We start from the raw sequence: 12,893 nt of genomic DNA, 5'->3' as shown, positions 1-12,893 counted from the left end.
TTTGCACAGTGTTGGATACTATTTGGCATATAAAATATGTGAGACACAGTCCTTTTAAAGGGCATCTTATTTAGGTCAAACATGAATACTGGTAAGTAAAATACAAGCGTATGTGTTTTGAAAATGGCTTAAAGCCATTTCAGACTTCACGCCAAAGGGATTTATTTTTCCAAATTCCACATTTCCTTGACAAAGAAGTGTGGGCATTCAGACTTATGTCACTTCCTGTATGTTATTAAATCCCATCTTCAGTCTCCTAAATTGTTTTCCATTGTAGTGTGAGGGGCAATACACCATGGTGTTTAATAGCAGGTTCTCAAGTCAGCCAGATCTGGATTTGAATCCAATTTTGCACTTACTAGCTATGTGACCTCAGACAAATATTCTGGACAGAACATCTGTGCCTCAGTAATCATTTGTAAAAAGGTGATCAGTTTAACCTTAACTTTTAAGATCACTATGAGGAGTAAATGAGATAATTCTGGTAAAGTGTCTGGATCATCACAGGCTCTCAGTATTTTTCTCCATTTATTTAAATCATTTGCTTCTTAAACCAATTTATTTCCACTAAAACTCCAGAGGGTGGTGGTTTTATTTGTCTGTAAGACTGCCCAGTTAAAATGTGCTTTATCCATCTCAAAGGAAATGATAATTGCAGAACACACGGAAATTTTGACAATGGAAGTTTATGTAAGAAGGTCTCATGCTGAAGTGTGCAGTTCATGCAGCAGTATGCACAAGGGCGCAGTTACCAGCACGTAAGACAGGAATTGCTAAACACAGACTTTTGAACTGCTAGTTTTCAACACTACTGTAAAAAAAATATCATAAAACATGACAGGGAAAGCAATTATGTGAATGTTAGAATTCTCTTGCAAGGCTGACAAAAGTAAGATTTTTCAACACAGCTCTTATGTTATACTCATTTTCTGCTGAAGAAACAGGCAATAAAAGTAAACCAGTGCTAAAAATGATCAGTATATAACATTCCAAGTTAATGTTTCCCAGAATTTAAAAAATGGGCATGAGGGTAATCTTGAGAAGTAAGTATATTTGAAAAGTTTGGGATTTTCAGTATCTTAAAATAGATAATAAAATAGGATGGCAAATATACAGTTGTGTAATTAGTGTCATGGAGTAAAGAAATTCATTTAACACACAGATGACTCATGAACCAAATTAATGATTAATAAAGTAAGTGCACCTGTAATCAGAAATGTCGTTTAAAAAACTAATATGTCCTCTCCTCCCAACCCACATATGAAGCTAATATGGTCTGCAGTATGAATGTTTTACTTTTGGAAACACTAACAAAGCTATTTGAATCATGGCTGCAGAACCCTGGAACACCGGGTAAGTCATGAACTTAAGTAATGGAGGGAAACACTTGCAGCTATTTGTAAAGCATTTAGTAATGACGCTCATCATGTTTTATGATACATAATTTCTGAATGAAAAGTATAATTAACTATTCTCCAAACTCGACACAGCAATACATAACTCTGTTTTGTGCAAGGCTCTTACCACTAACAAGGCACTATCATCAGTGTGCTGAGACCTTCTGGATGGGAAGGGGCACTGGAGAGGCGGAGAGAAATGAAGCAATGTCAAAAACAAACGATGCACGCACATGACATATTTCACAAGTAACACAAGCGAAGCGGTATATCAAGACATAATGAAGATGCTAACATATAGGATCACATTCACAATCATTTTGAATTTATGTATCATAATAGCTAATAAACTGATTCTGAGTGATGATTTTCTTCCAAAGAACTTAATTCCAAATATGATCTGACTGCTTAAAAACTAAGCAAGGAGGGAACAGGGATTATTCTCTATCCCCAGAAGAGAAAGCTGAAGTATAAATGTAGCAGTAACAAAGAATTTGTGGACATTTAATGAGTCAGTGACAAATTAAAACAATAAATCCAAGAGTCATGATTTCTAGTCTATGCTCTCTTCATTACCTTTCTCAGACAAGAGGACAACTAGAAATTTAAACACTGTACACCCTATTTTCCTGAGAAGCTTTAATTTTTAAATAATGAATTTCTCCAGAATGACCATTAAGAAGAAAATTTGAGGGTAAAAAAAGAAGCGGTTATTATTACCCTGCAAACAAAACGACTGAAAAGGCTGAGTGAATCTTTCAGGTATTAGACCAATGCGTAAGTTCTAAGATAAACAAGAAGTAGTACTGGTACATCCAATCAATAAGATAAGGAAAAAAATGCTTTATAATAGATCGTTTAAAACATTTCAAACAATGTATTTTACATTCCAGAATAACTTGTGCTTTAAAAACTCTGTGAAACTTCATGTTTGCCAAGCCCCATGTGTTAGGTCTTCATGTAATTTAGTTTACAGAAAACAGATTCAAAATTCACACAAAACAATACCTTTAAGCATTTTTAAGGAAGCAGTGATCATAAACTGAAAACATGAGAAGGCAAAGATAAAGAAAAATGGTTTTAAAAGCCGACTGCAATACAAATACTTATTTAATAAGTTTCATTTTAACAGATCAAAATAGGTAAATTTTAAAAAATGCTTAAGCAATTAATTTTGTATGTTAACTTGCAATGAAAATGTACTATTTAATATTATAAAACTACTATGTACACTGTGTAATCAATAACATACACACTCAGGAAATGACCCCTGGAGCTGAGATATATGTAGTACCTTTCTGTTCAATACCAACACCGTTTACTGGTGCCAGATAGAGCTCCCTGGACTACCTCTCACTACACAGTATGCTTTGAAAATAGATAAGGGAGATGATACTTCTGTGGGGATGGAGGAAGGAAATAAATGATCTCCAGATGAATTAGTATAGACTAAAAACCCCCTGATCTATAGACTTGGGTTAACTCCCTAGCCCATATCTTCTACTCCTGAATAAGTGGAATTTTGTGAGGGGGAAAAGGAAATTGGCAATATTTTGATCACTGAAATCACATGATAATCGCACGCAAACATTTCATTTCCAGTGTAATAAAAATTTCCAAAGAGAAAGTGATTATATAGACTTACCTCACCATCTAGGGAAGGTTGCTGTTTTTGTGGACTTTGTGATGCTTTGTGCTATATACCCCAAAGCAGCCCCCCCAAAAAGGGAAGTTGGTTAGAATCTGAAACACTGGAAATGATAAATTCTATTTACCAAAATAATCAGCCACACTAATTTCTGTCTCTCTCGTGTGCAGCACTTTGCCAGATTTACTGGTTGGAAGATGTCACCCTTTCCCTTAAACAGCTTACAATTAAACAGGAAAGAGCAACAAACTAACAGTATTTCATGTGTCTATAAGCATTTATAAATAAAAATACAAAAAATGTATGTTTTTTATATGTGCATGCAAACAAACACAGTCCCAGTCAGAATAGTGATCTCTCACTATATTCTCTCAATGAACTCATTCTCTCTTTCTCTACTGCTAACACCCTTAACTTCCTCCCATCAGCCAAATTTCAGGTTTGCATTTTCAACTGCCTGTGGAAACTCCCTGTTTGGAAACCCACGGTCACCTCATGTTCAGCATATTCAAAAACAAATCCATAAATTCCCATATTAATTGGCTCTTTCCCCAATTTGCTAATTTCTACTACTATGTCAAATAATTATACCATCTGTATAATCAGAGTTTTATAATGTATTCTTATATACATTATGTTAAATGATTCTTTTTACTCTCTCAGATACACAAACATCACAATCATATTCTTTTTTTTCATAAGTTTTAACTATTTATTTTTGAGAGAGAGAGAGACAGAGCACGAGCAGGGGAGGGTCAGAGAGAGAGGGAGACACAGAATCCGAAGCAGGTTCCAGGCTCTGAGCTGTCAGCACAGAGCTTGACGCGTGGCTAGAACTCACAAGCTGTGAGATCCTATCTGAGCCGAAGTCGGATGCTTAACTGAGTTAAGCCCCCATAATCATATTCATTTAAAGACAAAAGAATTGAGGACAAGAGAAGTTATATGATATGTGCAAGGTCCACAAATCTGGAAAGTAGCATAACTGAGATTTGTACCTATATCTTCTGTTCCCAAATCCTACATTCTTTCCACCAAGCTAGACTCCTTTTCAAACTATTCTCTCAGCCTCAAAATCTTACTTTGGGTTTTCCTTTTTTCCCCCACTCATCTTCAGTGATTTATTCAACATTTACTATATCTATGTATAAAATATAATAAAACCTCTCTTAAAATCTCTTAATTTACAAAACCCATTGTGGTGGTAAGGGGTGCAACACTCACCACACTAGTAAAAGTATTAGGTGCACCTATAAGAATTCTGAAATAGTTAAATATTACATCTATGAGGAAATTAAAAGCCCAGAATGATTCAGTAACTTTCCCAAAGCCAAGCACATAATGAGTAGCAAAGCTGGATTCATATTCAGATATTTCTGATTCTTTTTTTAAAATTTATTTATTTTTTTAGATTTTTAAAGTTTATTTATTTTAAGAGAGAGAGAGAGAGCACAAGCAGGGGAGGGGCAAAGAGAAAGAGAGACAGAATCCCAAGCAGGCTCCACGCCATCAGTGCAGAACCCGATATGGGACTCAAACTCACCAACTGCTGAGATCATGACCTGAGCCAAGATCAAGAGTTGGATGCCTGGGGTGCCTGGGTGGCTTAGTCGGTTAAGCGTCCGACTTTCGCTTGGGTCATGATCTCGCGGTTCGTGGGTTCGAGCCCCGCGTCGGGCTCTGTGCTGACTACCAGCTCAGAGCCTGGAGCCTGTTTCAGTCTGTGACTCCCTCTCTCTCTGACCCTCCCCTGCTCACGCTGTGTCTCTCTCTCCTAGAAATAAATTTAAAAAAAAAAAAATTAAAAAAAAAAAAAAAAAAAGAGTTGGATGCTTAACTGACTGCACCACCCAGGCCGTGCCTATTTACTTATTTTTGAGAGAGAAAGGGATGGGGGGAGGGACAGAGAGAGAAAGAGAATCCCAAGCAGGCTCTGTGCTGTCAGCGGTCAGCACAGAGCCCAATATGGGGCTCAAACTCACGGACTGTGAGATCATGACCTGAGCTGAAATCAAGAGTCAGACACTTAACTGACTGAGCCACCCAGGTGCCTCCAGATATTTCTGACTTTAAGCTCTTACCACTATGTAACACTGCCTCTCCTTAGGAACCTCAGAAATCATCTGGTTTTATGGCTTCATTCTGCACCCTAGTTTAACTGTTCCAATTACTGTTTCATTTTCCTCATCTCTTTCTTTTTAACACATTCTAACACGAGCAGATCAGTTTTTCAGAAGTACCTTTCCTCTCATGTTTTTCTCCTGCTTAAGAACTTAGAATTGTTCTCTTCTACCTAAAAGATCAAGATCAAACTCTTATTTGACAGTTAATACAAAACATCCACAATGTGATGGTCTCTTACTAGCTCTGTGATGTCTACAGAAGGCAAGTTAAATGATAAATGAGTTAACGCAGAATGCACAGAACAGTGCTTAGGATGTAGTATGTGTCAGCCATCATCATTTACTGACAGTACCACATTCTGGTCACAGGTGAGGGTTTAGAGCTAGCCTTTTTTCTTTAAAGAAACTTTTCATTTTAGGTCACCCTTATTTCCATTTTCTGTGAGCTTAAAAGATCATCATCAAGGGCTTGATGTATTTGGAAAAAAAAAAGAGAATTTTTTCACGTGTATGGTACTTAAAGAAGATGGTCTTTGGCTAGTTATAAAACACAAGAGAGGAAGCTTTTGGGAGCCAAGAGTGATTCATTCATTTAATCATTCCTTCAACAACTACGGGCTGACACCTGCTAAGATCTAGGGATGGAGCAGTGAATAAACAAGACAGATACACTCCCGGTCTTCATGGTGTTTACGGATAAATGGAAGAGACAGATATCAAACAGACAAAAATAGAAATAATTCTTATGAAGAGAAAAATCCAAGGTGACTTCCAAATAAAAAGACTTTAAACGATAGAGGCAAAAAAAAAAAAAAAAAAAGTTGGACCAGGTTTAGATGCAACTGTAGAGACTATAAAATTAAAAAAAGAAAGAAAGAAAAAGTATTAACAGGGGTTGTTAGCTGAGTAGACGTGGAGAGAACAGAAAGGAAAGAATCTAAGATGATTCTAAAGTATTAAGCCTGTGACCCTCACACTGTTTTGGTACTCACCAGAGTGAGGAAGTCAGATGGGCTTGGACAACAGTAGTTCACATTTGCATGGCACTTTAAAGTTTACATGGCACTTGCACTTTCATGATCTAACCAATCTTTATTAATGGACTGAGGAAATGGAAGCTGGAGAGTAAAGTGAGATGTCTAAAGACAGATCGCTAATGAAGAGGAAGAGACTACTGTCCCAAGTACAAGATGATCACTTCACAGCCTACCTTACAGGAGGACAATTCATGTAATCACAAGCAGGAGACAGTTACGCTATTTACTCGAGATTCCACATAGTGAGAAAAAAGAAAGTTGACACTTTAATTAAGACAAACACTGACAGCCTCAGCAAAACAAATAAGTACTTACTTCTAAAACAATTTAGGAATGTCAATGAAATTTGGCAAAATTTCACCTTGACAAAGTCCAGGACAGCATCTCTTTGAATCTGCTTGGTCCTTATTTTCTCCTCCTCATACTGTAGGGCTGCAAGCTGGGCCTCTCTCCGAGTACGCTCTACTAATTGTTCTCTTCTCCGATGAAGTTCCAAGTCTGCATGTGATAACTGGAACAAAAGTATTTTGCATTTGCAAGTGGGGCTAAAGGTCAACTTATCAATATCAATATAATCAATGTAGGGAACCAATACTGACCCAAGCAATTTCTACTTTGCAGTCACCTAGCATTTCTTTTTTTTGTTAATTTTTTTTTTCATGTTTTTTATTTATTTCTGAGAGAGAGAGAGACAGCATGAACTGGGGAGGGTCAGAGACAGAGGGAGACAGATTCTGAAACAGGCTCCAGGCTCTGAGCTAGCTGTCAGCACAGAGCCCGACACGGGGCTCGAGCCCATGAACCGTGAGATCGTGACCTGAGCCGAAGTCGGATACATAACCAACTGAGCCACCCAGGTGCCCCATCTAGCATTTCTTTAAATGTGTTTACTGCTAATCATCTCCCATCTTTCTGTACTGTGTTTTTATATGCATTATAAAGCCATCATGTCAATAAAGATTTATTTTGTGTCTAGGGTCTAAAAGCATTGTTAACAAGTATTAGGTACACATGTTACATTAACTGTATCTTAGAGGAGACAAGTAGTAAAGTTTACAGATGTCTGGCAATTAATGGTACTTTAAGTATTATAAAAATAGAAAATCATTTTAGTTGAAAATCAGAACTAAAACAGAAAAAAAACAAAACAAATTTACCTGATTGTGATTTGGTGATAGTGACATGAGAGAAGATGGCTCAGATGAAACCCTGACCCAAAAAAGAAAAAAAAAAAAGGAAAGAAAAAATTATTTGGCAAGACAAGCAGTATATAAAAGACAAGTAAAATTTTACTGTTAATGTAGCCTTCTTTTAATTAATAGGCAAACTGTCTGGTCAGCAATGAAAGACTGACTGCATTTTGTAAACCTGAGCTCAAGTCATTAAATTAAGCTACAGGAATACCTGATGTCTCCAACTCACATTTCCTGCGATGATATCACTGATCAAGCTACAGAGAGTCAACAATGGTATCAGCCAGTGCTGACCAGACATTTGAGATCACTTTTCAAATAGCATCATTTCATGACAGCATACATAACTATTATCTTCTTCATTACCATGACTGAAACAAGATACATGTAAATAGAGATCGTTTTATCTACAAAGTTATTTTATCAACTGAAATCTGGAATATGGCAAAACCTGGTCACTATAGTTGTAAAGCACCCTCCTCCCATCTTCAACTGATGTAGCAATTTTAATAACAAAAGTAAAGATTCTGTTGATTTTTATTTTTAAGAAGAAGACGAAAACTGATTTGATGTTTTAAGAAAAACAGTAAAAAATTGCTTCTAATCTTTATTAATGCTAAATCTTTTTTTTCAAGGATTTTATTTATTTATTTTTTTTAAGGATCTTATTTGTAAGTAACCTCTACACCCAAAGTGGGGCTCTAACTCACAATCCCGAAATCAGCAGTTGCATGTTCTACCAACCAAGCCAGCCAGGCACCCCTACCAATGCTAAATGTTATAATTTGGTATTTATCTTTTTCCTGAATTGGATTTAGTGTTTCAAGTGTCTAGTACTCATTTGTCTCTCTGAACTAACAATGGTGGGAGAAAGTGGCTTTTGACATTTAGCACCTAAAATTTTAAACTATGATTACTAGTCTGTCAAGTTGATTTTAATGCATTAAATTAGCGTGTTACAAGGCAAGAAAAAAAAAAGTCTCCCAAAGCTCTGGTAGTTTCTTATTACTGATTAATAATACAAATTCTTCAACCTGGCTCTCAGGATTCTCACCCCATTTCAGAAACATGCCCACTATGCAATCTTTTCTCCAGCAAGATGCCCTCACTTGTCATTATTAATTCCTTACTTTAAGCCTCTTCAATAGATTCCAACCTATGGAGATTTTCTTAGAAAAGATCTTTTTTAGAATGTTTTTCTTTAAAATTGGGACTTTCTCTCTTGAAGTACATGTGTAATTAATACTTCTTTTGCGTTTATCAACTGTGATTTGTGTTATTTTTTTGGACAGTACTTTTCAGAGGCAAATATAGAAACTAACAATCCTTGAGCTGCTATCATGCACTCCATATGCCTTGTGAAGTACTTTATACACAGTGTTTCTCAATTACTTCTCATGCAATCTTATGCAGTAAGAACTATTAGAATCCTCATTCTACAGTTGGGAAGCTGAGAAATGGAAGTTAAGTAACTCTCCCAAGGTGATGCAGCCAGTAGTCTTTATCCATCTGATTTGAATTCTTATCTGTCTGACTCAACCGTAGTTTGCTCTCTCATCTTCTAGGTATGCAGCCAACAAGAACTGGAGGTGCCTGAGAAACCATGGAGTCCAAACCATAGCTTTACAAACTGAGGTCCTCAGAGGTTTAGTGACAGTTGCTGCAGGCAAAGCCTGGATGAGAATTCAAGCCACCTGACTTGGAGATTAGTGGCTCCTACTATACCATACTTCTCCACTCTACAGCAGCAGAATGTAGGAAGGAGAAAGCGAAGAACACAGATTTAAAAGCATATGGACACACACACAGAAAAAAAGGACCTGCAAGGGCCAGAGTAAGCTGTGAAAGTTAAAGATGGAGGCAGAGCATGAAGCATGGCATATGAGAGAATAAAAGTGGTAGCAAAGAAGGTATCTGAGAACTGACAGCTTCCGCAAGCTGATCACCAGGTGCTAATGTGGGCCCATCATGACTTGGGTGCTCCTAGGTGTCATCATGCTGCTTCGTTCAGGCATACGACCTTTTCATCTAGGAATATGTTTCTCAGTAGCAGTGTCTTAATATGTTGGATAATTTTTCTGTTGTACCAGCTTGTCCTGTACATTACAGGTAGTTTAGTCTTAATGCCTGCCAGTAACACTTTTTGGCAACCAATTCCCAACAAATAAACACATTTTTCAAATATCCACTACAACCTATTGAGAAACACTGGCTTACCCTATACTTTCCTAAACTAAAAAATACAATAAAAAAGCAAAGTAAAGAAGTAAAAAAGCAAAATGTTCTCTTTCCCTCCACATTTATTTTCTTATATTCGTTACAAATCTTTGAAGTATTCACAAAATTCTTTTTTTAAAAATTTTTATGCATGAAAAGAAAATTTTGAAAAAAATTATTTTATATGACCTCAAGAGTATAGCCATAGTTTTTACCTTTATTAAAATAATTAAAATAGCACCCAAAAAGTTTTGATGGAAATTATAATTTTTTAAAGGTACATAATAAATTACTTAATAACTCCCTTAGACAAGGTTTAAAATAAAACTTAAGCTGGGCAAAAAACTTCCTTCAATTTTTACTAATCTTTCCCAACCTTTACGTTATCACTCCTAGTCAAAGGCTTTCTTTTTTAAATTTTTAATGTTTATTTATTTTTAAGAGCGAGAATGAGAGAGAGCATGAGTGGGGGAGGAGCAGAGAGAGAGGGAGACTCAGAATCCAAAGTAGGCTTCAGGCTTTGAGCTATCAGCACAGAGCCTTATGCAGGCCTCGAACCCACAAACCATGAGATCACGACCTGAGCCGACGTTGGACACTCAACCGACTAAGCCACCCAGGCGCCCCTAGTCAAAGGTTTTCAAGAGAAAAGTAGAGAAGAGACAAGAAGAGAAGAGAAGAAAGGGGAAGAGAAGAGAAGAGAGGGTTGGTAGGGTAAGATTTTTAGCTGGGTTATAGCCAATAAAGAAGGAGACATGAGTGAGTCTGGGAGAAGCAACATGGTCTAGTGGCTAAAGGCATGAACTTTAGAATTAGTTGTGACTGAGTTTGAATCCAGGGTCTGTCACTTATTAGTAGGTGACTATGAATGTAATTGGAAAACTATTAGGTCTGAAAACATAGGCTCAGGTAAGGGAAGAATTCCTCAGTACAGGCAGAGCAAAAATTTCTAAAAAGTAGTAAAAACAGGAACTCTGGGTTAAGGTTTAGTAGAAAGATTTTTGGCTCCCATGAAATCCATCCCCAGTGTTACTCCAGTAAATATGTTACAAGTCAAAAAGGACTCTGCAAATGAAATTACGGTTACTAATTGGTTGACCTTAAAATGGGAAGATTATCCAAGTGGGGCTAATAAAATCACAGGAACCCTTAAAAGCACAAGAGAGCAGGGATGAGGGAGGGGCAATTGGACGGAAGTGGTCAAAGCTACAAACTTCCAGCTATCAGACAAATAAGTACTAGGGATGTAACGTACAACATGATGACTACAGTTAGCCCTGCTGTTGATTCCTACGAAAGTTAAAAGAGTAATCCCTAAGAGTTCTCATAAGGTGAAAAAAATTATTTTTTATTGTATCTATGAGATGATAGCTATTAACTAAACTTACTGTGGTAAGCATTTCACAATATATGTAATTTAAACCATCACACTGTATGCCTTTAACTTCTATACAGTGACATATGTTAATTATTTCTCAATACAACGGGGAAGGGGGAAAGAAGGCAAGAGAGTTTGTGGGACGTGATAGAAAGGGAAATCAGAGAGATTCAAAATGTGAGAAGAAATAGATTCAAAACAGCTTGCCATACGACTTGACAATGGAGGGAGCCATGAATCAAGGACTGTGGGTAGACTCCAGAAGCTAAAACTGAGACCCAGCTGATAGCCAGCAAAGCAACAGGGACTTCAGTCCTATAACTGCATAGAATTGAATTCTGTCAACAACCTGGGTGAGCCTGCAAGTGGGTTCTCCCCTAGGGTCTCCAGGTAAGAATCTAGGCCAGCCAGTACTTTGGCTATGGCTTGCCAGACCCTAAGTGGAGAATGAAGGCAAGCCTGCCCAGACTGTTATCCCACAGAATTATTATGTTTTAAGCTGCTAAATTTGTGGTAATTTGTTACTAAATTCCAGAGATCCTGAGCCTTCCTTATGATAGATGCAGGAGGTAAGAGGGACAGGAGATAAAGCAAGGACCCAACCAAAGTGGAAAAACACAACAGGAAACCCCTGTGTGAAACTGGAATCTTAAAAGACCACACTCTCAATTTAAGGACACAAGGCAACTAAAAAGCCTTTCTGAGATGAACTTCAATTTCAAAGATTTGAAATTTAGGGTGCCTGGGTGACTCAGTCAGTTAAGCATCTGACTCTTGATTTTGGCTTAGGCCAAGATCTCACAGTTGGTGAAATCAAGGCCCACGTCGGACTCCGCACTCATAGCTCTTTCTCTCTCTCAAAATAATAATCATTAAAAAAGAGATATGAAATTTAACTAAATCCCCATGAACTAACCTATGAGACTATGAAAGGCCAATTATGAGATTTCTTTCTTTCACTATTCTCCCACATTTTCTTTACCCATCTATATCTCAGGTTCCAAAACAGGTTTAATATCTTGTCAAGTATAAAGAACTATGAATGACACTTTCCACAAAGGAAAATCACATTTAAGAATAAGTATGTCAAGTCTACTACTTTAAGAGGTCATACAGGGCCCCTGGATGGCTCAGTTGGTTAAGCATCTGACTCTTGATTTTGGCTTAGGTCATGATCTCACGGTTCATGGGATTCAGTCCTGCACCAGGCTCTGTGCTGAGTGTGAAGCCTGCTTGAATTATTCTCTCCCTCTCTCTCTCTCTGCCCCTCTCCCTGGCTTGCAGTCTCTCTGAAAAATAAATACACTTAAAAAGATAACCAAACAAACATCAAGTAGTTAAAAAAAAAAAAAGACTTTATACGAAAGAGAGGAAGCAAAGACCCAAAGTCTGTGAATTTTTCAACTACTGTGATACAGTGTATGGCAAGAAACTTTGGAATTCAAGAATAAGCAGTGGTGCTCTAAGCAGTCAAGTTAATTTTAGAAATATTCTGAGGCACTAAGTGTAGTGAAAAGATCATCTCAATTGAGATAGAATGAGGATATGTATTGCTGTCTCTGTCTAGCTCCCTGTTTCTAGTCAAAAGTTTAGGGAAAAAAAATTTTCAGGACTCCTGAAATTCATTTAGCCCTCTTAATGCATAAATCCAGACATCACTACAGAATCTCCCTCCTATTAAGTATCTTCAAATCAAATAATTATACAAGTAATGGTTTATGCAATCTGAATTTAGAATCAATAAATCAATTTTACTTCTTTTTCTATTACATGAGCAAAAAGCACACTGTCATTCAGCTCTAAATACACAGTATCTAAAACACACAGTCTCTAAGTATCTTCATCATACACAAATCTGCACAAAACCAAAATCATTTCATGCTCTCACCTAATGAGTTTT

The 12,893-nt window shown here is 37.0% G+C and overlaps 1 protein-coding gene across 4 annotated transcripts in view; it reads right to left on the bottom strand.

The window, feature by feature from the left end:
* LRCH3 (leucine rich repeats and calponin homology domain containing 3) overlaps nucleotides 1-12,893 on the bottom strand; it is a 124,084-nt gene that overhangs the window by 28,702 nt on the left and 82,489 nt on the right. For 2 of the 4 annotated variants that reach the window (XM_039250873.1, XM_039250870.1), the window contains exons 11-14: nucleotides 7,363-7,414; nucleotides 6,567-6,716; nucleotides 3,043-3,093; nucleotides 1,525-1,578 (exon numbers count right to left, since the gene is read on the bottom strand). In XM_039250873.1, the coding sequence (XP_039106804.1) occupies nucleotides 1,525-1,578; nucleotides 3,043-3,093; nucleotides 6,567-6,716; nucleotides 7,363-7,414 (307 nt within the window). The remainder of the gene's footprint in view (nucleotides 1-1,524; nucleotides 1,579-3,042; nucleotides 3,094-6,566; nucleotides 6,717-7,362; nucleotides 7,415-12,893) is intronic. The other 2 variants (XM_039250871.1, XM_039250872.1) reach the window with 2 other exon arrangements.

Source organism: Hyaena hyaena, unplaced genomic scaffold, assembly GCF_003009895.1.
Source record: "Hyaena hyaena isolate Hyena2069 unplaced genomic scaffold, ASM300989v1 scaffold_382, whole genome shotgun sequence".
Classification (NCBI taxonomy): domain Eukaryota; kingdom Metazoa; phylum Chordata; class Mammalia; order Carnivora; family Hyaenidae; genus Hyaena; species Hyaena hyaena.
The sequence above is the reverse complement of the archived record's forward strand: the minus strand, read 5'-3'. Positions and strand labels throughout refer to the sequence as shown.